The sequence below is a fragment of the Pan troglodytes genome, chromosome 13, assembly GCF_028858775.2.
Source record: "Pan troglodytes isolate AG18354 chromosome 13, NHGRI_mPanTro3-v2.0_pri, whole genome shotgun sequence".
NCBI classification, from domain to species: Eukaryota; Metazoa; Chordata; class Mammalia; order Primates; family Hominidae; genus Pan; species Pan troglodytes.
In genome coordinates this window covers 74,099,006-74,126,319 of record NC_072411.2, presented here as the reverse complement: position 1 = coordinate 74,126,319, position 27,314 = coordinate 74,099,006, and the positions used below count along the sequence as shown (strand labels likewise).

The window sequence follows — 27,314 nt, the reverse complement described above, 5'->3', positions numbered from 1 at the left end:
CCTATTTTTATCTCATTCCCACTCCTACTTAAGTTTCATGGTCTAGATACTATTCTTAAAAACACTTCCTTATTAATAGAAATTGTATTCCCTGAATATTGTCATTTCAACTAGTTCTCCTAAGATGTTTAAATTTTGTTTATTTATTTAAAATGTATTTGTTAATCATTAGATGTACAGAATTTATTTATAATCTATGTAATCCAAAGGTATCATTACAAAATTCTTTAATAAACAGAAATGTAAAAGCACATATAATCCAAGTCTGAGAATGGTAAAAGGCTAAGAAAATGAGAAAAAGCTACATCTTGTACAATTTGAAGTCCCTATGATAAATTACTTAGGCTTGTTACTTAAAAGAAAGGCTATTAACCATTTGGTGAAAACTTAAGTTCAGACATAAAAACCACTCTGCTTACTTTGAGCACAAGGCTCTCTATACCAGAAATGGAACTCAACGTTACCTTCAGGGATTTTAATAAATCTAGGGAACACTGCTAGCAAAAGAGTTGCTGTCCAAATAGACTGACATACACAGGCCAATGTAGCCCCTAATGACAGAGTAAGATAATGACAGGCCCCACTCAAAATCAGCAGGAAGAGGAAGATCAATCTTGGCAGAGTGAAGGAAAAATGCTGGCTTTCTTCATGTTAGCTCATCTCATACATATCTAGCTTCAGCAGCTGCCCAGTGCTGTGGTGCTCTGCGTTAACTACACAGTGGATCAATAACAATTACACCTTCTCAAAAACATGACACATAGCAGGATTGGGTTGACATTTCACTTAGGCCAACATTGATCTCAGTGCATCTGATTGCAGCCCTAAATTCAAGTCAGGCCTGGGTTTACTTGGAATAAACACAGAGTTAAAGACAAAAAAGGAAACCAGCTGCTTGCGTCTGGGTCTAGAAGTAAACAGCACTTCCACTGGTGCAGTTCACATTTTCAATCCACTCTTCCTGTTGCTACCAGCAATCCTGAAGTTGATCAAAGACAATTTTTTATATGATTTACTCACTGTGACATCAATGTTGATAATATCTCCATCCTGAAGAGGTCGACTAAAACGTAAACAGAAAAAAAAAATGGTGATGGACAGATCTCAATAAAAGGAAAATAAAAATAAATACTTAATGACGACTGTCACAAACCCAATGGGATGCAGTGATAATTTGGAGTGAAGGAGGACTACACAGGATAACTAAATCTAATCTTTATTTCAAAAGATGCACTTAATTTGTTACCTTAATTTTGCCAAGAACCAAAACAAGAGTTGATAAGAAAAATTTGCCACATTTGAATTTTACCACTTATATGATTAAAATCTAAGAAGTAAAAGACATACGTAATGCACAACCCCCATTTAGATTATGCACTGCTTTAACAAACATTAAATGGTGGTGTTGTATCCATTTAGAAGTAAAATACTTCAAAATTTCTGTTTTATCATAATCAATTTCAGAAGTTTACTGGTGGGTTTCAATTGAATGATAGTGTCTTTCAACATATGTTACAGATCTTAGCTTCATGTTTTAGTTTCCAAAGGAACAATATGTTATTAAGAACTGAATACCTGTCAGGAATACCATGACAGAGCACGTTGTTTACAGAGGTACAAACAGATTTTGGAAAACCTCCATAGCCTAGAGGTGAGGGATAGGCATTATGACTGATGATTTCCCGATGAACAAGAGCATCTATCTCTTCAGTTGTCATGTCAACCTAAAATGTTAAATAAAGAAATTGTGCAGCAACAATTGAAGACATTTCTTGTATTTATCAACTATGCTATAGCAACAGTACTTCCATGTGAGACTGTATAAATTTACTATGATAAACTTATGGTACAACATTTGAATTAATTATGATTAGTGTTAGAATCCTCAACTGTGCCTTGTGGACAATCATTTGGGCATATGATGGTGTTATGGACCATTAGGAAATAGAAATGTTAAACCCTACGATCCTCTAAATCATTTGTGAGTCATTAAATGACATAACTCCCTTCTGGCCTGAGGATTTCAAAATTATGTTCTTCGGCAATTCCTTACTCTTTCTCAATGATTGGTGCCCTGGGCTACCCAGCGCATGTGAATAAATGCTCAAAAGGTTCATCAGTTGAACCTTGAAAAGCTTGAAAAGTAGGTCAACTCGCATCTTTTTATCTCAGTAAAACATTACAGGGGTTTTGCAGCAATGGCATAGAGATTATGGTTGATATTTAAAAGACTGAGTCTAATATAGTTTGTAGAGATTTGATTTTAAGTAATCTTCATTTCTTTCATGTCTAAATAAATGTATTTTTAAAAATATTTTTTCCTTACTAAAGGTATTCCAAACTAAATTGCTCCCAAACTAAAAGAAAACTGAAATTGAGTTTTATAAGTATATGAAGACTATTTCCATAAACTCCATAAACATAAATAAAATTCTAAAACAAAAATAAAATCTTTTATTAAAAATTAACCATTTCTTCAATAATTTTCTTCATTTTGTATATATACATTATGTTTAGCCGTGTTGTAAGTTTATTACACAGAAGATACTGTGAGTGATTTTATCTTTGAGTCTCACTTCCTAAATTCTGCCCACCTTTTGGCAGAAAATAGGCTCATATTTTTCTTTTATAATCCTTATACAGAAGGGTGCTTCAGATTATTATGAAAGAACTAAATGAAAGAACTAAATCTTTTTTTTTTTTTGAGATGGAGTCTCACTCTGTTGCCCAGACTGGAGTACAGTAGCATGATCTTGGCTCACTGCAACCTCCACCTCCTGGGTTCAAGTGATTCTCCTGCCTCAGCCTCCCAAGTAGCTGGGACTACAGGTGCCCGCCACCACGCCCGGCTAATTTTTATATTTTTAGTAGAGGTGGGGTTTCACCATGTTGGCCAGGCTGGTCTCGAACTCCTGACCTCAAATGATCCACAGCCGTGAGTCACTGCGCCTGGCCTAAAAGAACTAAATCTTGTAGTAGGAAGTTGTATGTAATTACACTGCTATATTACCTACAGCTTTGTGTATGTGATCTGATCTTTCTTTGCAGGGCAAATACAAGAAAATAGGAGACAAAGGACAAGGTAGAGCAAATCTTCAAGCACACAGAAATAATGTGGGGAGTAAAAGCTGAAACTACAGGCAGGAGTAGGGGGGCAAAAATCAAAGCTGTCTGCCATTGATCAACTTGGATAGGTTGACTGAGACCAAAGTATCTCTAGAATTCTGCTAGTTAAAATTGAATTTGGATTTTAAATTACTTCTTGAATAAACACATAAAATAATAAAATTCCTTTTCCCCATCCCAAGGCTTTACTTAATTTTTAAAAACAATTTAAAAAAAATAAATTTTTAAAACAAATTAGATGTCAACCTAAAAGAAGAGTTAAGGAGAAGGAAAAAAAGAGGAGTGTTTGTTGCCCCTTATGTAAGTCGTTCTGAGGCTTGGTGAGACGCCACCTTTAAACTCTTCCCAGCCAAGAGGAGGACGTGGCGGGCCAGCTGACAAGCCTGATGAAGCCCTTGAATCTGATCTTCATTCTTAACTTCTATGCTGTCTCCCCAGTCTGGTACAATGCCTGTCGTCACATAGTCTGGCTTCTTTATGTGCTTGAGGAAAAAGGATTGAAAACGAAGATCAGAACCCAGCGCACGACAATGGGATCATTTTTTCAGACACAGCCTCCTGCTTCATGGAGCTCTGCCCTTCCTGCCGGAGCACCGACCTCCGAAGCCAGCACAACAGACCCTCCAGGCTGCCCCCAGTTCCTTCCCCTGCCCTTTTGAACTTAACATTGCCTGTTAGTGCTGCCTCTGGATGGTCTGTTAACCTTACCATGCTTTGAGTCAAACTGGACTGAAGTAGACTTCTGGTCAAAACAAACAGTAGTTTTCTCTTTTTCCTCCTCCCAACCCAGTTAGAAGCATATTCACCATTGATGAAAAATAGCACCAAGCTTCCAATTCACCAAATGGTTAATTAAGAGCACTTTCATCTTCTTAACACAAAAATATAATTTATGCAAAAGATAGCTCCCAACACCCTCTCAAAATGAATATATGTAAAAAGGCTGACTGTCAAGTTCCCTAAAGCCTATTACATATACACTTTTCTTACATTTTGCAACCATACTTACACTGAGACACTAGAATAAAATGAAACAAGTTTTATTCTTCAAGCACATAAAAATTACCTAGAACATTTCCATTATTTGTCAAGAGTAAACAAAAAGCCACCCCAAAACTCAAGACGTGCAACCCTGATCACTTTTGCAGACCATTCTCCACCATGGGCAGTATTCAGGAAATAAATACCATCTTACACACAAAGCTTCTTTCAGTCCCAAGGTTTTGCACAGCTCTTTACAAACTATTTATAGTTTATAATGCATTACAAACTATAAGCATTATTGGACAGTCCACAGTTAGGCTCCACAGCAGTTTGGGACAGGAAGCTGAGGGAGATAACACTCTTCAATTGAAACATTGCAGCAGCTCTGGAAGGGCTGAGGTTAGGGCTCTCTTCTTTGTGAAGCCTGTCCTGCAGGAGTTACGGGTCTTCACTTGCTCCCCTGTTCAGATGGGTTTTCTGATACAGGTAACACTACTGCCTGGTTTGCCACAGCTGAGCTCCAGAGGAACATCTACTCTCCCACAGCTACACCACAAATGCCCACAAATGCTCACCAGGTCTCCCCCAAAGAGCCTGTGTTCTTGTCTCCACTCTGCTCTGTGATCTGGCAAGGTTATAACTTGCAGGCAGAAGGGCTGTTGGGCTGTCATGCTGAAATTGACTGAAATGGCTAAAACAATACAATTCACCTCACCAGAGATTTCTTTTTCTTTTCTTCTAAGGAAAAAAGTGTCAATTTTGTGACTAATACCAAATTCTCACTCTCACTGTGATGGCCAGGCCAGGGGATACATCCTGGCGGCCCTTCTGTGTCACTGGCCTTTGCCATAAAAGTGGGCCACTCACCTTCAGAAGTATAACATACTAAACATGGGCTCGCTGTAAATAAAGTTCATAGAAGGGAGAAAGCAGATGATTTTTGTGACCAATCTATATTTCTTTAGCTACTCTCCTTCTTCCTAAAGGGCTCACTCGCACACTCCCTTTATATTGCATTTTGAAAAATGGATAGATTGCCTTTCCACAGAATTGCAATCTCTGAAAAAAAAAAGCCAAGACTGCTCTGAGACATATTTTATTTAATTTAGTCTAAAAGACAATTCAAAGACACCAGCATCAATAACAAGGAAAATGTAAGAACAGGCTTAAAAAAATCTAGTATGTTAGTTTTAAGTAATCTCTTTTGAATCATCACAATTTTATAGTCAATTTTTTTCTCTAAAACAGTTAGAAAACTACATACGTATAGTTTTATCTTCATGTTAGAAATTTAATATAGAAAATTTCATGTTAAAAATTTTAATTCTAAATACTCTAAGCAATTGAAAGCTTAGAGCTTTGTTTTAAAAAATTAATGCTATAGAACTGCAGGATATTAAAACTTCTCAAATCACAGTTTTAGATCACAAACCTAGTTTGAAAATTAAAACCCAAATGGCTCAGAAATCAAAGGTGCAAAAATATTTGATCACTTCTGCAGTCAACTTTTATCTTGGCTGGAAAAAGCAGGAGATAATAGGCAATACAGTACCTTAGGAACCGGATGAGCTGAAGAAACTGCAGCCGGCAAAACTATACTGTGTGAAATATCTCTTTGTCTCCGAAAAAAGAAATTTCTTCTTTGTTGACTGCTTGACTGCTTGTGTAAGTAGATATGATTGAGTGGTGAAGAGAAAATTCTATGAGAACCTATGAGCAGAAACAGACATATTTTAAGTAAAAAACCAACCTAACACAGTCCTCCACTTTAAGATGTTGTGGTGTTGTCTATTAAATCATTATTCTAATACCTTATTGACTGAAAAAGGAAAAGCCCCAAATAGAAATGAAAACAGTGGTATTCTGAGTTCTAGTACAATAGTAACACAGCGTATTTATTAGCTAATACTATGTTTACATAAATGCGTGACAATGGAAAACTCTACTCTAACGGGAAACAAACATATAGAAACATCTGCTAAGCACCAGGTCTGTAAAAAGAACAATTTCTGCTGTAATACCTTATGTGGCAATGTCCAAGACGACCCTAGATTCAGGGCACTGTTTTGATGGCTTTATACTCTGTAAAGCCGTTTTCCTTTCAAGAATCACGGACAAATTGCCAGCTGCACTTTTTGCCCTCCATAGGATTACTACTCTGTGTTAAGTTCACGTGCAGTGAGGCATTATACTGAAATTCATTGTGATGAATGTTCAAGTCAGATAAAGACTAAATAGCAAAAATGTAAGTATAACACTGAAAGAAAATGAATATAGGGTTCGAAGTACTCACAACAGGAATTTAGAAATGTCTATCAAAATTTTAAATGCACATATCCTTTGACTCAGCAGTTCATCTCCTAGGACTTTATCCTGCAGACACTATGCACTGATGGATGAATGAAGATGTACCCTCATGGCAGCATTATTTGTGATAGAAAAAAAGTGGGAAACAACTCAAATGTTTCCAAATAGGAAATACCAGTAGGGGACTGATTAAATATATTATGGTATACTTACAGAAAATTCTGGAGCTATTAAAAAGGATAGGCTAAATCATCATCTCTATGTGTTGATATGGAAAGAGGTCACAATACACTGTTAGGAAAAAAGTGAATGCTTAACAAATACATATAAAAAGCCCATTAATGTAAAAGGAGCTTATACATTTATATAAGCTTGCACGTGCTCATAAAATTTCTGGAAATTGATATTTGTAAACAGTGGCTCTTTCTGTGGCATGTGGTTGGGGCTAGAGGTAGAGAGGAAGACTTTTTCTTTTTTTTTTTTTGAGACAGGGTCTTGCTCTGTCGCCCAGGCTAAGGCACAGTGGTGCGATCATGGTTCACTGCAGCCTTGGATTCCCAGGCTCAAGGAATCCTCCCACTTCAGCCTCTTGAGTAGCTGGAACCACAGGCACGTGCTACCATGCCTGGCTAATTTTTGTATTTTTTGTAGAGATGGGGTCCTGCTGTGTGGCCCAGGCTGGTTTTAAGCTCCTGGGCTCAAGCGATCCTCCCACCTCAGCCTCCCAAAGTGTTGAGGTTACAGGCATGAGCTACTGCATCCAGCCAGGAAGACATTTTGATTCATTTTATTTTATTACTTTCATATTTAGAACAATCTTTTTTTTGTTTTTTGTTTTTTTGTTTTTTTGTTTTTTTGTTTTTTGAGACGGAGTCTCACTCTGTCGCCCAGGCTGGAGTACAGTGGCGCGATCTTGGCTCACTGCAACCTCCGCCTCCCAGGTCCAAGCAATTCTCCTGCCTCAGCCTCCAGAGTAGCTGGGACTGCAGGCGCGCACCACCAGGCCCGGCTAATTTTTTTGTATTTTTAGTAGAGACGGGGTTTCACCATGTTGGCCATGCTGGTCTTAATCTCCTGACCTCGTGATCTGCCCGCCTCGGCCTCCCAAAGTGCTGGGATTACGGGCGTAGCCACCGCACCTGGCCAGAACAATAGTTTTAGAAGTCCCCAACAGGTCACAACTACATGGCAGGGGTCAGAAAACTACAGCTCAAGGGCCAAATCTGGACTGCTGACTGTTTTTATACAGCACAAAACCTAAAAATGGTTTTTACATTTATAAATGGTTGAAAAAAACTTTTTAACCCAATATTTTGTAATACATGAAATTCAAATCTTGGTGCCCATACATAAAAGGTTCACTGGACCATAGCTACCCTCATTTGCTTACAAATGTCTATGGAGGATTTTGAGCTACAGTGGTAGCTGAGTAGTTGTGAACACATGTTCCACAGAGCCTAAAAAACATACTCTTTGGCCCTCTACAGGAGACATTTGCTGAATCCTGGTCTAGAGCAGTAGTCCTTAAAATGAGGTTCACAGACCAGCAGTATAATGTCACATAGAAAAAAGATGCAAGGCTGAGTGCGGTGGCTCACGTCTGTAATCCCACACCTTGTCTCTACTAAAAATACAAAAATTAGCCGGGCATGGTGGCGCGCGCCTGTAATCCCAGCTACTCGGGAGGCTAAGGCAGGAGAACTACTCGAACCCGGGAGGCAGAGGGTGCAGTGAGCCAAGATCGCGCCACTGCACTCCAGCCTGGGTGACAGAGCAAGACTCCCTCTCAGAAAAAAAAAAAAAAAGAAAGAAAGAAAGAAAGAAAAAGAAAAAAGATGCAAATTCTTGGGCCCCGTATCGATCTACAAACATAGAAACTGGTGATGGAGGCGGGCAATCTGTGCCTTAACCAGCCCTCAGGTAATCCTGACGCACACGAAGCTTGAGAACTGGCCTAGAGTAACATTTCAGCTGTGAAACATAATGAAAACGTGAATTGCAGGTAAGTACTGGCTTCAAAACTCTGGATCTCTAATTGACTTGGGGAAAGGCACTGATGCAAACAAACCGCAATGATCAGTGATTCAGGGTGATAGGTTTCACTCAATTATGTCCCTCCTTAAAGTGGACTGCAATATTGTTGAATCTAACTTATAGAGGTGTTTTTGGTACTATTTTAAACAATTTCAAGCACTAGACAAAATGTCAGTAATATCATTTCTTTAAAAAGAAGTTACAAAACTCGGGTACAGTGGCACATACATGTAGTTCCAGCTACTTTGGAGGGCAGCTGATGTGGGATTGCTTAAACCCAGGAGTCTGAGACCAGCTTGGGCAACAAAGCAAGACTCCTGTCTCTCTAAAAAAAAAAAAGTTGCTTGATAGAGGCAGGTATGTATTCTGTAAAGCTTTTAAAGTATAATATTTCCCTAATGACAATATCACCAACCCTAGTATTGTCAACTGATATATGAGGGACAGGGTAGTGTCCTAGGAAAAGCAGACAGTTGGAAGGCAGAAGCCTGGACTTTTGTTTCAGCTCTACCACTTATTAGCTGTGTGGCCCTGCACAAGTTTCTTCATTTCAGTCTCAGGTGAGAATTGAAATAAGAAATGTGAAAGCATCTTGCATTTAGAAGAGACCCAATAAATAATAGTTCTTTCAAGAATACATAAAAACCTGTAATCCCAGCGCTTTGGGAGGTCGAGGTGGGAGGATCGTGAGATCCCACCTCTACAAAAAATAAAAGAATTAGCCAGAAGTGGTGGCTTGGGCCATCAGCTACTGTAGTCCAGCTACTCAGGAGTTCAGCTACTCAGGAGTCAGTCCAGCTTCTCAGGAGTCCAGCTACTCAGGAGGCTGAGGCAGGAGAATCACTTGAGCCCTGGAGCTATGATCACTGAGTTATGCACTGAGCTATGATCACACCACTGCACTCCAGCCTGGGCAACAGAGTAAGATCCTGTCTCAAAAAAAAAAAAGACTGCACAAAAAATAAAATGGGAAAGAAAACATGACTTCCAGTATAGTTTCTAATACTGAACACTTATTATGTCTCAATTACTGTACTAGGCACTTTACATATGTTAGCTCATTAATCTTCACAGAAACTGTATGAATTGTGAATTGTTATTACTCCATGTCACAGTTGAAGATACTGAGGCACACAAAGGAACATGCAGTAAGTGCCAAAGCTGAGAGGGAAAGCAGGCTAAGTTGCCTCTACAAAATGTATTACTTTTCTCAGAGGCATGAGAAAAAACAGGAGCTAAAACAGAGGGAAATACCCAGAAAATTGAAAAGGCATCACAAAACTATTGTTACTACTACTATTATTTTTCCAAAAGTGGTGATGGGTTGGCCTAATCCACCCACTACCTTAAGCCAAGCTGCCTTCGCTGACCAAACACATGCTTTGGGGAGGTGGCTGCCAGAACTATTAATTGGACAGTCTGTGGCTATGAAATGGAAAATTTGGAAAGACACAGGTGGACTCAATCTATGATTCCACCTCCCTAATTGCATTGCTAGGCAGGACCACATACAAGACACAAACTCACAAGTGTTTCTCTTCTGAGGAAAGTATTATAATTACTATTAATAATGCTAATGCTAATATAAATAGTAATAATAACAGTGGTTAAAATTTAATGGACACTTAGATTAAGCTCAGTGCTAGGTGCTCTACATACATTACCTCTTACCAGCTCTGTCATTAGGCAGGTAGCTGTTAACATCACTGCTTTATAGATGAGGAACTAAGGCTCACAAGTCTGGTAACCAATGACCAGGCCCCAAGCTTAATCCTGTAAGTCCAAATCCAGGGCTGTGTCTGCCATTCCAGTTGCCTCTCAGCAGTGTGCAGGGGCTCTATGAGTTCTATTCGCTAGTGTGTTTTGTTACATAATGTATTCTTTCAGGGACTAGATTTCAAGGTCAGTTTTTTTTATCATGAAAAATGTAAATATCATGTAACTAGTTAGCATTTAGAATGAAGACACTTTTCATGAAAATTCTTAGAAATGATCCAGTTGGGAGGCACTATGGTAGTGACAACAGCATGAGCTTGGAGGTCAAACAGGTGTGAGTTACCAAAACTTCTGAGACTCATTTTCTTCACTATTAAATGGGAGTAGTAGTGCTCTCCCTACCACGAGCTGATGTGAGCATTTGCCGAGATAACATAAATAGGTAAACCATCTTTTAAAAAATAGGTGCTCCATAAATGCTCCCTTCTTTTCCTTTTCCTTCTCCATTCTTCAACATGTTTACCTGTGGGGTCTCTAAATGCCTTCATTCATTCAACAACTACTTAATGAACTCATTGCATGTGCCATGCTCTGGATTAGAGAATTCAGTGGTGAATGAGGTGACAAGGTCCCTACTCCCAGGGAGCTTACATCCTTGTAGTGGGAGGCAGACATAGGCAAATCAACAAATGCATTTGATTACATCAGACAGTGCTATGCATGATGAAAAAAGAACCAAAGTGGCACAGCATTGGACAGAAAGTTCTACCCCTGGTCCTGCTAAGAGCTATGTGATCTTGAGCAATAACAATAACAGTGGATGCTGACTGACCAAGAGCTTACTGGTGCCAAGCTCGGTGCTGAGTACTTCAAAGACATTACCCTGTGAGATGCAGAAGCTCAGTAAAATGAGAGTTGGGCTTCACAATCTCTGAGGTCCCTTCAGCTCTGAAATGTGTGCCTTCATTCAGCACCATCTGATTGTCATGCTACATCCCAGGAAATGGGAAGATGTAGCCTCTGATCAATTTTAGGACTCATGAAGATTTTTTTCAATGTGGTTGATTACACAAAAGATCATCTTTATCAGTGTTATCAAGTTCAAGTACACAGTCATTATAGGGGGAATCTTTTCTATGTACTTAAACTTGAATAATGAAGTCATCAGGCCTCCACTAGATATCTGGATGAGGCTTTTGAGACATTCACTTTTAGGATGAACAGTGTTGCCAAGGTACCTGTCCTGCCAAATGACAGCCTCACTGCCGAAAAGATGCAGACACACCCACACATGACTGGATGGTAAAATTCGAAACGTCAGGAACACAGCCTGAACATATCCAATCTGTTGACAATTATGGTTCTACACTGTATTCAGCAATTTCACTTTCATAAGACACTTTTGTATTTGAAACGAATTCTTTTCTTTCAATCTGATAAAAGACACCCTTACAAATGTTGTCACAAGGCAACAGGATAATAAGGTGCCATACTGTGTTTATTCCACTAACTACTCATTACAAATGATTCCATCTTTTTATTAGAAATAAAATCTGGTGTTTTCACAGGTGAAATGAAGAAATGGGCATAAGTCATGGTACCTTTAGAAGATAATGGTCCTCCAACTAGCCTGGCAAAGAAAGAGGGGCGGGCCCTCAATTTTGTTTATCACAATATAAATAAGTAGTAAATTTTCTAAATGCAGAGTGAGCAAAATTAAAATCCCCAGTCTCCATTATATTCAGGGTCACAGAAAGGATACCCGAACTACAGTAACTAATGTAGATCAATGTAGAAATGGTCTCTTGAATTTCCTATATAATTCATTTCTTGACAAAAGCACTGCTGATACCTTATAACTACATCTAATTTCCAAATTGCTACCACCAATGTTACAACAAATTTGATGCATGATGACCATCTTCAGAGACAGAAATGGTCCCTCCGTCTCCCACACACTATCATTCATTCAGGATTCACTGCACACCGTGTTTTGGTAAAGCTATTTGGGGAAACAAGACTCAGGTGTGTACTAATTACTACAAGGGGCAAGTGGACTAATCTGATGTTTTTAGAGACACCAGTGGGAAATCACCAGAAACCTCAGGGGAGTAGGAGAGCCCAGAACAGTGAGGAGTTGCTTTGTACTAATTTGATCTTGCAAGAGATGATCGTAGTATTGTTACTGTTGATGACCTAACAGCAACTCTATATAGGGTTTTCTTAGGGAGTAAATCTACATGTTATTTGTTATGAATACTAGAATAGTTACTGTTATCAAAGGTAATGATAAGAATTATTTTTAGTGTTACAAAAATTCTATCAGCACCTAGTCTGAGTTGAACGCTGAAAATTATAGGCAACTGCTTCCTGCACTCCATGGAAGAGCACACTGTGCAGTCTGAACATCTCTTGAAATTGCTCTATGTCCTCTGGATCCTGCAGCACATTTTTTCATATTTAAAATTTGTATTTGGAATGTAAATCTAGGTTATGGTTTTAAATATTTTCATATTCAGTAATAACATCCATTTCTAAAAGCTGTATTTTTTTTTCCTTTATAGGTTAAATCTGAAGGTAGGATTATAGAATTCAAGTATGATGGAGGGAGGAATGCATTTTTTAAATTTATTTATTTATTTATTTTGAGACAGAGTCTTCTTGCTCTGTCACCAGGCTAGAGTGCAGTGGCACGATCTCGGCTCACTGCAACCTCTGCCTCCCGGGTTCAAGTCATTTTCCTGCCTCAGCCTCCCGAGTAGCTGGGATTACAGGCGCCCACCACCACGTCCAGCTAATTTTTGTATTTTTAATAGAGACGGGTTTCACCATGTTGGCCAGGATGGTCTCGATCTCCTGACCTCGTGATCCGCCCACCTCGGCCTCCCAAAGTGCTGGGATTACAGGTATGAGCCACCATGCCTGGCCAGAAGGAATGCATTTTAAATAACGAATGTTGCTGCACGCAACATGCCCTATATTTATTGGCCTCTTACTCGGGGTCCATTTTAATTGTTATCTGCTCATGCATTCTATACCACATAATGAAATGCTTCCATTTCACCCACGGAGCCCTGGGTTTTCATGTGCACCTTTACTAATGACCCTTAATTAAGCTGATTTTATCCCTGAAAATGTGAGTTTTCTTTTGGTCAATAAGTATTTTTAAGGGAGAGGTCTGAATGAACTTTCAAAGAGACATTTAAAATGCTTATTATTTTAAGCAGTTGTAAAACTGAACAAAGTACATTTGTACTCAAGTTTGGACTACCAACACATGTATTTTTCATTGTATGTTTCCAGGGAAGCACTTTCACCCTGCAGTGTGCCATCAATCCTCAGTTACGTTACACTGCAGAGGTATCAAATATCTGGGTAGAAAACAACACAATAATGTAGCTTGGCACTACTTTACATTAGCTAACAATGTCAACCAGAGATAATATGTGATTTAAAAGACACCCTGTAAAATGTCTTACTGAATATATTTTTTCATAATGATCAGTAAATGCCAAAGTCTAGTAACAAAACTATTATTTATAGCATGTTAACATCTAATTGATTTTACAAATGGAGGCAATTATTTTGGATGAAGAGAGGAATGCCTGCCAGATTTAAATGATTTATGATTACCAAGAGAGAAAAACAACAATGTTTTGCTAATTCATTTTCAAATATGGTTCTTACATTCATTGATGATTTTAATTTTAAACCAAATGATTTGCTTAATAATATATTAACTTTAACAAGAAAAAAAACCCAACTTACTTTGTGACAGCAATCTGATACATTTTTAACTGTTTAAAAATGTTGCCTCCTACAGTAAGCTCAGAAGGGACTATAGCATAGGAATATATTTTCGGGGTGCTGATTTAGACCCACAGAAAGATCACACTTCATGAACTCCAACCAATTACTCAGAGTAGGAGCACAGGCTCTTACAGCGCTGTGTGCTTCAAGTCCATGAGAACACTGCAAATGCATCCATGCCTTATATTTCTTGACCTAAAACACTGATTGCTTGACATGTTTCATAACTTGTACAAATGTTGCTAAAAAAAATTAAATAGTCTGCATCACTTGATATAACTCTTTTATTGATTTTTATAATCTAGTACTAAGGTGTACGTTTCAAAATAAATGAGAAAGATTGAAGGTTTCTTCCCATCTCAAGGCAACTATAAAGCAGAAGAGAAGCTCACATTTCACAAGAAATAACCTATGCATTTGCTGAGGGAAAAAAAACCACATGCACTACTAGGGAATGCCCCAGGCTGAAGCAGATACTGATTGGGCAAAGCTAAAGGACAAGAGCCCTTGAAACTAAACAAAAGCAAATTCATCTGTTGACAGATGTTGATTACATCAAAGCAACAAGGAACTCCCCCAATTCCCAATTTTTTAAAACAATTAATACAGCTCTATAATCTACACAATAAGGACAAAGTTAAGTTTTTTAACCGATCATAATAAACATTAGTAAACTTGTTTTAAAAGAGTTTCAGTTCAGTTACAGACTATTCTAGTGTGTTTTTAGCTATGGGCTTCTCCAAACAGTGGTTTATTCATTCCCATGGACATGCCTGGGAAGCCAAGCTGGCCATACCATCAGCCCCTTCCTTCCAGGGGTTAACTGCTCTGGCTGCCAAATAAAATACAGAGCGAGCCATGTAATTATGGAGACAGTCAAAGGGCAGGCTCTATTTTGAAATCTATTTGCACAGACAAGGTCTTCCAATTGAACTTACAGGAAACAAGCTGGTAAAGAGCCTCCTTTTCCCCAGATGCTTTCCACACTTTTTCTCCAATGCAGGAAATCATGGATATGGACACCATACACCACTGCTTCCTGGATTTCAAGCTAAGATGCCATTACAGAGAGAAAAGTGGATCTGTTTCACCAACCTTTAAAAAACATTTTTTTGGCCTAATTAACAGCATTTGGCAACAGCCTCTGGATGATAACGCCACAGTGTTTATTAAACAACATTTCTAAAGAGGATGCAGGCCCAGTTGGTATACAGGTGTTGGAAAACAGCTCATTTTCTTTAATGCTGAAAATAAAGCACATAGTTGAATCTAAAATATGTGGGCATAATACTTGTCTGAAACAAATATTCTACTTCACATCCAACCGTGTTGTCCTTGAAGTTATTTTTACTTAAGACCACTAAAACAGTAACAAAGATCCCACAGAAATAAAAAGGAAATGTGTGCAATATTTTAAATGACAAAAAAGTCATAACTCACTTTTATGCTGAAACATAAAAGTTTATCCTAGTTGTTTACTGCTCTAAGTTTGCAATTTTTATGAGGATGCATCATTCTCATATTAAGGTAGGACTGGGTCACTACTACTAATAAAATTCACCTCAAATGAAGTTGAGATGGATACTGGTCTGTAGATGTCAGAATTCATCTACAGCCTGGGAGTCTTGGTTCTAGAAAAGATGAACTGGAAAGTCAGTCACAGAGCGCTTCTGGGGAGAGGAAGGGCAGCAGCCTGAGGGTACCCTCTTCCAATAATAACAACATTTAAGAGTGGTGCCCAGGTCACTGCAAAACATGACCTTCCCCAAGGCCTAATCAGGAAGTTGGCGCTATACTATATACCTCCTCCTTTAAATAAAATTATCAATAGCAACTGATAGAGTATAACATCAATGACAAGTTCAGAAATGGTTTACGAAAACACTTCATTTTGCTTCTTTACAAAAGCTAAATCTGTTAATATGTGATTATTCACTAATGTACACCACCAGCACACAGGCATCTGTATTTAAAACAAGAAGCATTCCCCTCTTTTTGGGAAACTAAAACACCTCAACCTACTCTAGAAACACAGATCTATAAACATTCCTACTTAATAATATAGGCTCCTGCTTGTGAGTCTAGGAAAAAAAATTCCTTTAGGCTAGCCGAATTATAGCTGGGGGAAGGGTGCCAAAGATTATAGTCAGAACTCAAGTATAAAACTAAAAGCTGATCATTTGGTGGATAAGTAGAAGTTACATAGAAATGTTTAATTTGTACAATAGGGCTATTGCATGGAATTTCTCCATTTGAGACAAAAAAAGTTTACTTCAAAATTTAAATTAAATTCATCTTTATAAAGTATTGAGTCACAATGAAATGGTATATACTTGGCAAATCCCATTGTCTCTCAGCTAAAGTTTAGAGAAAAGCAGCTTTTTAGCACTTCAACAATACATATACTCAGGCAACTTCTTGGACAAAGAAATATTGTATCCTTACAGAGGAAATAAAGAAGCTGTTTATTAGGGCCGTGGTTAAAATGTAATAATTCATTCTAGTTGAGCCCTGTGAAAAATGTCATCAAAATATCATTTTCTTTGTCAGATTTTCTGGATGCCGTAATATCATTTAAACACAGAATAAAAGACAAGCTCTGATCAGAGTAGAAGCACAACACTAAAATGAACCAAAACCAAATGCTCTGTCAAAGTTATAGGAAAGATTTTCACACAGTCCTGCTACCCAGGGAATGCACACTTGTAGGTTAGCACAGAACATCTGGCAAATTTCAACCTTCCAAAGTCTCTCAAAAGAAACATTCCTGTTACCTCACACACTTTGGTTAAAGAAGAGGAAAATAGAATGATTTTATATTAAAGCACACAAATCAGAACCAGAAAGAGCAATTTCATAGGAATCACACATGGAACTGAATTTTAGAGAAAGTCTATATAAAAACATCATGAGTTTTTTAAAAAAAAAACTGATATAGTAACAAAATCCTTCTTTAATTCTTAAAAAAACCTCCAGACTATTCATAAATACTACTGTCATATACTACTTAAAATATTAGTTATTTTGTATTAAAATACCCAATAACAGAAGATATGAGGGCTTATAATCTATGATCAAAAGCACAGCTTTAATATATTTTTAAATTATATTAAAGCATTTGAAAAGAGCATGATTTTAGTCTTCATATTACAATAGTGTCAACTGAATTCTAGATACAGCATGCCCTAGGTATATTGTTGGATGTCTTTCTTTCCTTTTTTCTTTTCAATGGGCCATTGAAAGTTATTGCCACACAAGCAAACCATTGGGATGAAATAGCTCAGAGCTTTGACCAAAATTGTAGTATCAATATCAAAAACAAATAAGACAAAAAACAAAAAGCCCTACATCTTAAACTTCCTGAGAAGATTTTCACTGTACATCTCTAAGTGAAAGGCATGGGATAGAAAGAAAACATTTGAATATCAATCTTATCGTGGTATTTTGACAACTGTAGGAGTTTTGTCTCTGCCCTGTAACCAGTCAATAGGAGTGGTAAATCGGTAGGTAGATAGGTCAATAATTACTACCTAAAATGAGAAAGCTAATGCTTCAGGAAAACAATATATTTCCAAGCTTCTGCAGTTGAGTACACAGATTCAAGACAACAGAAGCCAAGATCACTCATCAAGGAGTTATTTTCAACCAGAAAAATAAAGAGAAAATATACAGTAACCTCTTTAGTAAAAGCAAAAGCTCCAAATTTTCTGAAGGCAGCTTTTTGGACTGGTATAGTTATGTTGCCCAAATAATTTTACACTCAATTCTCCTAGGTATACCTGGTTGGCCATATGAATACTCACTTGACAGTTTTTGGTATTAATTCAAAAAGTACAAAGTGTTAAAATGGCACAGGCTTAAAAGGGGAGCTCCATAGATGCCTGCTTACAATTTGGCCCATATATATGTGTGTGTGTATGTATATGTATATAAGTAAACATAAATATAAATATGTATATAAGTAAATATATGTATATAAGTAAACATAAATATAAATAAACATTTATTTAAATATATATACTTATATATTTAAGGATATGAATGTTCAACTATCTGTTACTTTTTGTACTAAAGATTAAAAATTAAGCCAGGCTGACGCCTATAAACCCAGCACTTTGGGAGACTGAGGCCTGTGAATCGCTTGAGTCCAGGAATTTGAGACCAGCCTGGGAAACATGGTGAAACCTTGTTTCTACAAAAAATACAAACATTAGCCGGGCATGGTGGCACACACCTGTAGTCCCAGCTACTTGGGAGGTTGGGGTGGGAAGACTGTTTGAGCCCAGGAGGCAGAGGTTGCAGTGAGCCGAGATTGTGCTGCTGCACTTCAGCCTAGGCAACAGAGCGAAACCCTGCCTTAAAAAAGTTAAAATAAAATAAAAATTTAAAAACGTTAAAAATTAAAACCACCCCAACCACCAAAAAAACATGTACTCTTTATCTGTATATAGCAGGCTGCTTGCTTCTCATATCTGAAAACACATTACTTGAAAACCTTAGCCAACACCAAGATTATTCACACAGTAAAATGACAAATTCATCATCTCATATTTAAAGTTTTTAATATTGCCACAATACCAAAATATTTGATGTGTAAAACATTTGAAACATATTTATTGTCTGAGGGGATGGGACACTTTTTGAAGTATGCTTCTACTGGAGTGTTACAAAGAAACCTCAACTCTTCAATGCCTAATAAGGTATAGTCAATTTGGGGGTAAAAAAGAAGGAAACAGTGTGAAATTTAAAATTTTATATTTTGCTTGTGAATGCACCATGAGAATTTCCTCCAAAAGATATGCCTTCCTATTTATATTCACTTGAGCTCTTGTTTAAATTGGTTTTCCTTCTCTGAGTACTATTGGTTTACTTAAACAAGTTAGTTAAATTCTTTAAGCCTTAGTTTCTTCATTTGTTAATGTGGATAATAATACCTTCCTCACAGGGTTGCTATGATAATTGTATGACATGATATATCGAAAGTGGCATAAGGTAAGCACTCAATAAATGGTAATTACTATCATTGGTTACCTGACTGTGGGAGGAGGTCACTCTAAAATGGACTAATCAGTAGGTAGAAACCAGCCTGAATTTTAAAATGTGCCTTGGATAATCCACAAAGCAAGTAATTCACAAAGTAATCATGAGATCCTAGGTTGGGTCCCAGAGCTGCTACTTAAAAGTGACACTATCCAAAGCACTGGGCCTCTCCTCACTCCATCACAGGGCCAACCTGAACCCCAAATGAGACTGCAGATGTAGAAACACTTTACAAACTGGACAGCATTTCATGATTGTAGTGTATGAGAGAAGGCTCACACTCAGTAGGATGAATTACGGACAGCCTAATTTTGATGTTTTCCTGAGAGTTCCTGCTGGGCCCTTGCTAGTATGCTGATGGTTAATGGTGAGGTCTAAGGAAAATTCCTTCCTACATCCATAAAAGGCCCTGGCTTTTTTCAAGAATCATATCTTTCTAAACATATAAGAATACTTCTTAAATTTGTGCAAAGGGTGGGATGGGAGAAATTATGTTATAGGAAGATTCTACTTTGCATTGAAGACATTCCCTGTAAAGTGTACTATCACAAACAATTTTAAGAGTTAGATCAGAATGCTGCTATTTTGGCTGAGCGCAGTGGCTCACGCCTATAATCTGAGCACTTTGGGAGGCCAAAGTGTGTGGATCCCTTGAGCTCAGGAGTTCAAGGCCAGCCGGGGGCAACATGGTGATACCGCATCTCTATGAAAAACACAAAAATTAGCCAGGCCTGGTGGCATGCTCCTGTAGTCCCAGCTACTCAGAAGACTGAGGTGGGAGGATGACTTGAGCCCAGGAGGCTGAGGCTGTAGTGAGCGGAGACTGCACCACTGCATTCCAGCCTGGGCAACAAAGTGAGACCCTGTCTCAAAAAAAAAAAAGAATTCAGCCTTTTTTATTCTGTTACTAAATACCATTCAGTCAATGCTGTGCTTAGCCATAAACTTTAATGTTGCCCTTGGTAACCTCAGTTTGTAAGAATTTAAACCTATTTGTCTTGGTGCACAATCTGTTTAGCAGAAATATTTCAGAGCTCAACAAACCTTATTGTTTAAATGTATCAAGAAGTCTTCTTTGCATAAAAATTCCTGTTTATTAAACAGTGATACAGGAAGAACTTATTTACATTTCAAGCACTACCAACATACATCACTTATGACAAAAAAGGCAAGCACTCCATAAGAAACGCTCAATCACTGTCAATCACAAACACTAAAATATACATAAACCAAAGCATGCCGTGTGAACTGTATTAAATTCAGTTAAACACAGAATTACCAACAGAACAAACAAAAAAACAAATAATTACCAGTGACTCACAGACCTATTTACACAATACACAAAATAACTTGGAAAGGTGTAACCATGGAAACCTGATAGCCTAAATTCAGTACCTTTAAATTTTGCATTTATTTAATCACTGTGCAAATGATGTCCTTACAAAATTTAAATATTTTTAAAGCTGTCAAAGCTTATCTTTGTTATTAGATCATTGATTGAAATAGTTTCAGCTATAAATTAGTTATCTTTAAAATTATTCGGAGACCGTTTAATGAAACTATGATAAAAATGTCAAACAATTTTTTCTAATTTTGTCAGAAAACTATTATTTCACAACCACTGATTAACTGAAAAACTCAACTATTTACAGTAAGTCCCATAATAGTCAAGTAATATTAACAGACACTTTCACATAAAGACTTTTCTTAAATTAATACTGTTGCATGCAACCACCTCCACTTCCTCTAATTAACTACTAAAGCAGAAATGCTACTAGTTGTTTTGGTTTAAAAGTTGTTTTTACTGACAATTACCATTTGAAGAGTTTAATATTTAATGCTATAGTTAGTCCTAATATCTTATATTTTATTTCATAATCTAAATGACTAAAACATTATTTTGTAGTTCACTGCCTCCCACAGTTAAGCTGTAATGTTCAGTGTGTATTTCATTATGTAGATGAGCAATGGATGTTGTCTGACATGATTTAAATGGGTCAACAGTATTTTCCTAGTCACATTAATCATCCAGACAGCTAAAATGAAAAAAAAAGTCCTTGAAAACTAAAACTAGAGAATCTATTCACACAAATGACACTTTCCATCAGTGGATTATCTAGGATGTGGTTAAGGAGAAGGAAGAGTTACAGACTTTGAACATATGTTTCATCATTTATTCAGAAACCACTTCAAGACCCTAGCTCTATTTTCAGAATCAAAGTAAACACCCACAGAAAGAGATTTCTGAGATACCAAAGTGTAATTTAAAAAAAAAAAAAAAGCATTACATGGCAATCTTTGAAACTTTTTTGATTCCAGAAAAAAAAAATAAAATTTGGGAAGCCCAGATCTAAATGAGGCTGAGCCCCAAGAGTAGGGTCAGGCTTATCGTATGTATAAAAATACACAGCAGCATAGGTGCACCAAAATCACACAAATCACCACTAAAGAATTCCGTCATATATATATATATATACACACACACACACACACACATATATAATATACATACACATATATACATATATACACACATATACATATATACACATATATATACATATATACACATATATATACATATATATACATATATATGTATATATATGTGTATATATATATGAATGATCCTTTTTTTTTTTTTTTTCCTGAGACGGAGTTTCACTCTTGTTGCCCAGGCTGGAGTGCAATGGCACAATCTCGGCTCACCGCAACCTCCACCTCCCAGGCTCAAGTGATTCTCCTGCCTCAGCCTACCGAGTAGCTGGGATTAGAGGCATGCGCCACCATGCCCGGCTAATTTTATATTTTTTAGTAGAGACGGGGTTTCTCCATGTTGGTCAGGCTGGTCTCGAACTCCCAACCTCAAGTGATCTGCCCGCCTCGGCCTCTCAAAGTGCTGGGATTACAGGGGTAAGCCACCGCGCCCGGCTTATATAGGATCCTTTTTAGTGGTTTTGGAGCATTCCCTTATACGAAGGGATCACATAGTACCTTATTTAAACAATGATGAGCATTTTGGTAGGTCCTTTTTGTTTTGGTTTGATTTTTTTGCTTTATATAATGTGCTTTTTACAAGTACAGTTGCACAAGTGATGACTTCTTTTTAGTTTAAATGTGTAAAAGTAGTATTTGTGGGTTAAGAAATATGCAAACTTTAACATTTGCAAAACTGTTCACAAACACTGCAACTTGTCTTCCTAATGATGCCTATTTCCAATACCTTTACCAACAGTTTAATGTTAAAATCTGTTAGTCTGATAAATGAAAAACGGTATCTCACTTTTACTTATTTTTCTTCAGATACTCCTGAGGTTAAAGATATTTTCCTTTGTTTATTTCTGTATCCTCTTTTGTGAAGTCTCCTATTAGGTCTCTTGGGTTGTTTTTCACCTGATTTTTTTTTTTTTTTTGAGATAAAGTCTCGTTCTGTCACCCAGGCTGGAGTGCAGTGGCACGACCTCCACCATCCAGGTTCAAGAATTCTCCTGCCTCAGCTTCCCAAGTAACTGGGATTACAGGCATGTGCCACCACGACCAGCTAATTTTGTATTTTAAGTAGAAATGGGGTTTCGCCATGTTGGCCAGGCTGGTCTCGAACTCCTGACTTCAAGTGATCCACCCTCCTTGGCTTCCCAAATTGCTGGGATTATAGGCGTGAGCCACCACGCCCAGCCTCTTCACCTGACTTATTTTATTTTTATTTTTTAGACAGAGTCTCGCTCTATCACCAAGCTGGAGTGCAGTGGCACGATCTCGGCTCACTGCCTCCTCTGCCTCCCAGGTTCAAGCGATTTTCCTGCCTCAGCCTCCTAAGTAGCTGGGATTACAGGTGCATGCCACCACGCCCAGCTAGGTTTTTTGTTTGTTTTGGTTTTTTTTTTTTTTTTTTTTTTTTTGTATTTTTAAGAGAGACAGGGTTTCACCATGTTTGCCAGGATGGTCTTGATCTCATGACCTCGTGATCCACCTGCCTCGGCCTCCCAAAGTGCTGAGATTACAGGCATGAGCCACCGTGCCCAGCCCACCTGACTTATTTTTAAGAGTATTCTGTGAATTACAAATATTAAATGTGTGTACTACATTGTTTCAACTATCTTTTCAGCTTGCTTTTTGTATTTCCACCATATTTAAAGTGTTTTTGGCCACAAAATTGGGTTTACATTGAATTTATGGATTAATCTAAGGACAATATGACTATAATTTTTTGGGGGGACAGGGTCTTGCTCTGTCACCCAGACGAAGTGCAGTGGTGCAATCATAGCCCACTGCAGTTTTAACTTCCTGGGCTCAAGCAATCCTCCTGCCTCAGCCTCCCAAGTAGCTGGGACTACAGGCACATGCCACCATGCCCAATATTTTTTTTTATTTTGTAGAGACAGGGTCTCACTATGTTGCCCAGGCTAGTCTCAAACTCCTGGATTCAAGTGATCCTCCTGCCTTGGTCTCCCACAGTGCTGGAATTACAGGCGTGAGCCACCATGTCCAGTTGACTCTAAAATATTTAACGTCTTCTTTAAGATAAGAAATGCCTTCACATTTCCTACAGTGTTCTTAAATGTCCATCACTGGAGATCTAATGTTTTCTCCATACAGGCCTTGTACATTTCTTGTTATTTGTCTATCCTTGGGTTTTTTTAACTCCTTGGTTGCTACAATAAATGAAATTTTTATAATGGAATATAATGCTATTAAATATAAATACAATAATTTTTGTAAAACATTAAACGTACTTTTCTTTAAAAAACTTAAGTTTTAAAAATTGAAGTATAATAGTCGAATGTCATATTTTTATGTTCTTTCATGTATCAAAAATCAAACATACATGCAGACTCACACACTTTCTCCATTGGAGGTTAGTGAGTCGTGACCAAGTGGGGTTGACTTTGCTTTCCATCACTGCCAACTCACCCCTCTCTTACCTTTCCTCTCCCCAAATATTATCCTCCTTCCTTCCAAATATGGAGTGCCTGACTGGATAAACTAACAGGTGTTGGAAGTGCAAACCAAGTGAAGTTCCAATAAAAGAATACTATTTTTTTGGTAAGGATCTGATATTTAAAATATTTCTCATAGCTGGGTGCCTATAATCCCAGCTACTTGGGAGGCTGAGATGGGAAGATTGCTTGAGCTCAGGAGTTTGAGACCAGCCTGGGGAACAAAGTGAGATCCTGTCTCTTAAAAAATATATATATATATGTAAATATATGTACATACACACGTATATATGTACACATATACACATATATGTATACACATGTACACATATACACATATATGTATACACATGTACACACATACATATATATGCATACACATGTACACACATACACATATATGTATACGTATGTACACATATACACGTACACATATGTATACACATATACACATATATGTATACACATGTACGCATATATGTATACACATGTACGCATATATGTATACACATGTACGCATATGTGTATACACATGCACGCATATATGTATACACATGCACGCATATATGTATACACATGCACGCATATATGTATACACATGCACGCATATATGTATACATATGCACGCATATATGTATACATATGTACACACACATATGTATATATGTACACACACGTATATATGTACATACACACATACACACATAGATGTATATATGTACATATACACATACACATATATGTATATATGTACATATATACACATACACACATATATGTATATATGTACATATAAACACATACACACATATATGTATATATGTACATATATACACATACACACATATATGTATATATGTACATATATACACATACACACATATATGTATATATGTACATATATACACATACACACATATATGTCTATATGTACATATATACACATACACACATATATGTATATGTCTATATGTACATATATACACATACACATATATGTATATATGTACATATATACACATACACATATGTATATATGTACATATATACACATATATGTATATATACATATATTTTTTAAAATGAAAAAATATATATTTCTGGCCAGGCACAGTGGCTTATGCCTGTAATCCCAGCACTTTGGAAGGCCGAGGCAGGTAGATCACTTGTGGGCAGGAGTTCAAGAGAAGCCTGGCTAACATGGTGAAACCCTATCTCTACTAAAAATACAAAAATTAGCTCGGCATAGTGGTGGGCACCTGTAATCCCAGCTACTGGGGAGGCTGAGGCAGGAGAATTGCTTGAATGTGAGAGGCGGAGGTTGCAGTGAGTTGACATGGCATCACTGCACTCCAGCCTGGGAAACAGAGTAAGACTCCATCTTAAAAAAAAAAAAAACTATATATATATATATTAGGTCATTTCTTTTGGGGGATGAAATATATATACATATATAAAATAATTAGAGTTAGGAAATTAAAACGTTTTTATATTCTTATTCTGTATTTACTTATTTAAAGCTTAGTTTTGTTTGGTTTTGAATTATGTATCTGGCTTGAGTTGGGGGCAACCAGTCTTCAGTGTTAGGGGTCCTGTCTCTAACAAAACAATATAGATCTACATGATCTTTTTTAGTTGTTTCATGAATTCCTTTATGGACAGGTCACACAACACCTTATTTAACCAATGATGAGCATTTAAGTGGATTCTTTCTTTTTTTTTTTTTTGATACAGAGTCTTGCTCTGTCACCCAGGCTGGAGTGCAGTGGCACGATATCGGCTCACTGAAACCTCCGCCTCCTGGATTCAAGCGATTCTTATGCCTCAGCCTCCCACGTAGCTGGGACTACAGGTGCACACCACCACGCCCAGCTAATTTTTGTATTTTTAGTAGAGACAGGGATTCACCACATTGGCCAGGCTGGTCTTGAACTCCTGACCTCATGGTCCACCCACCTCGGCCTCCCCAAGTGCTGCGATTACAGGAATGAGCCACCGCATCCAGCCTTAAGTGGGTTTTTTGTTTGTTTGTTTTTGCTTTATATAATATGCTTTTGGGGGGCCTCAGACTCCTTCAGTTCTTGTATACTGTGGCTATCAGGTACAAGAGGGCCTGAATGGGCCAGGTGTGGTGGCTCACGCCTGTAATCTCAGCACTTTGGGAGGCCGAGGCGGGCGGATCACAAGGTCAAGAGATTGAGATCATCCTGGCCATCATGGTGAAACTAAAAATACACAAGTTAGCCGGGCGTCTCTACTAAAAATACACAAGTTAGCCGGGCGTGGTGGTGTGCGCCTGTAATCCCAGCTACTCAGGAGGCTGAGGCAGGAAAATTGCTTGAACCCGGGAGGCAGAGGCTGCAGTGAGCCGAGGTTGTGCCACTGCACTCTAACCTGGGAGAGAGAGCGAGACTCCATCTCAAAAAAAAAAAAAAAAAGAGGGCCTGAATGTATCAAAGCAAATAGCACAATCAATTACGATATTTCCCCTAGTCTTGTAACCGTAAAAGAGATCAAAAACTTTGAACAAAAATAAACTTAAAACAAATCTGCCACTCTGCTGAACAAGGACTCTGTATATCTCTAGTTCCTAAAACGCTGTGTATTTAGTTTGATCTCCCCCTGGGAGTAGCAGTATGTCTTAAAATTTTCGAAGAGAGTGTGGGGATCCTCTCATTATTGCTCCCTTGGGGCAAATGCTCTCCTGATGTAGTTTCCTCCACATGTTTCAGAATACTACTTCCGACTCCACCTACTAGTCTGGAAGAAAATCACTATGCCATATAGTTGACAGAAAAAAACAGACTTTTTAATATTTTTAAATATAGGTAAAAGTAGAGAAAGGGGTAAAATGAAATCCTTAAAGTTAAGCTATAATCCTGGTTTAACTGAAATCCTTAAAACTTTTCTCACTAATAAAAAGTTTTCGGCCGGGCGCAGTGGCTCACACCTGTAATCCCAGCACTTTGGGAGGCTGAGGTGGGTGGATCACGAGGTCAGGAGTTCGAGACCAGCCTGGCCAACATGGTGAAACCCCGTCTCTACTGAAAATACAAAAATTAGCCGGGCGTGATGGCGGGCGCCTGTAATCCCAGCTACTCAGGAGGCTGAGGCAGAAGAATCGCTTGAACCCGGCAGGCAGTTGCACTCCAGCCTGGGCGACAGGGCGAGACTCCGTCTCAAAACAAAATAAAACAAAAAAAAGTTTTGGCTGGGTGCAGTGGCTCACGCCTGTAATCCCAGCACTCTGAGAGGCCAAGGTGGGCAGATCACGAGGTCAGGAGTTCGAGACCAGCCTGGCCAACATGGCGAAATCCCGCCTCTACTAAAAATACAAAAATTAGCTGGGACTAATTACTG

General features: G+C 37.9%; 1 protein-coding gene across 12 annotated transcripts in view; it reads right to left on the bottom strand.

Moving 5' to 3' along the window:
- METAP1D (methionyl aminopeptidase type 1D, mitochondrial) overlaps positions 1-27,314 on the bottom strand; it is an 82,671-nt gene that overhangs the window by 15,123 nt on the left and 40,234 nt on the right. For 4 of the 12 annotated variants that reach the window (XM_003309414.6, XM_063790582.1, XM_063790581.1 and 1 more), the window contains 4 exons: positions 5,663-5,820; positions 3,459-3,608; positions 1,576-1,724; positions 1,021-1,063 (listed from right to left, as the gene is read on the bottom strand). In XM_003309414.6, the coding sequence (XP_003309462.1) occupies positions 1,021-1,063; positions 1,576-1,724; positions 3,459-3,608; positions 5,663-5,820 (500 nt within the window). Of the gene's footprint in view, positions 1-1,020; positions 1,064-1,575; positions 1,725-3,372; positions 3,609-5,662; positions 5,821-14,915; positions 15,029-27,314 lie in introns of all 12 variants that reach the window. The other 8 variants (XM_063790580.1, XM_063790585.1, XM_063790584.1 and 5 more) reach the window with 4 other exon arrangements.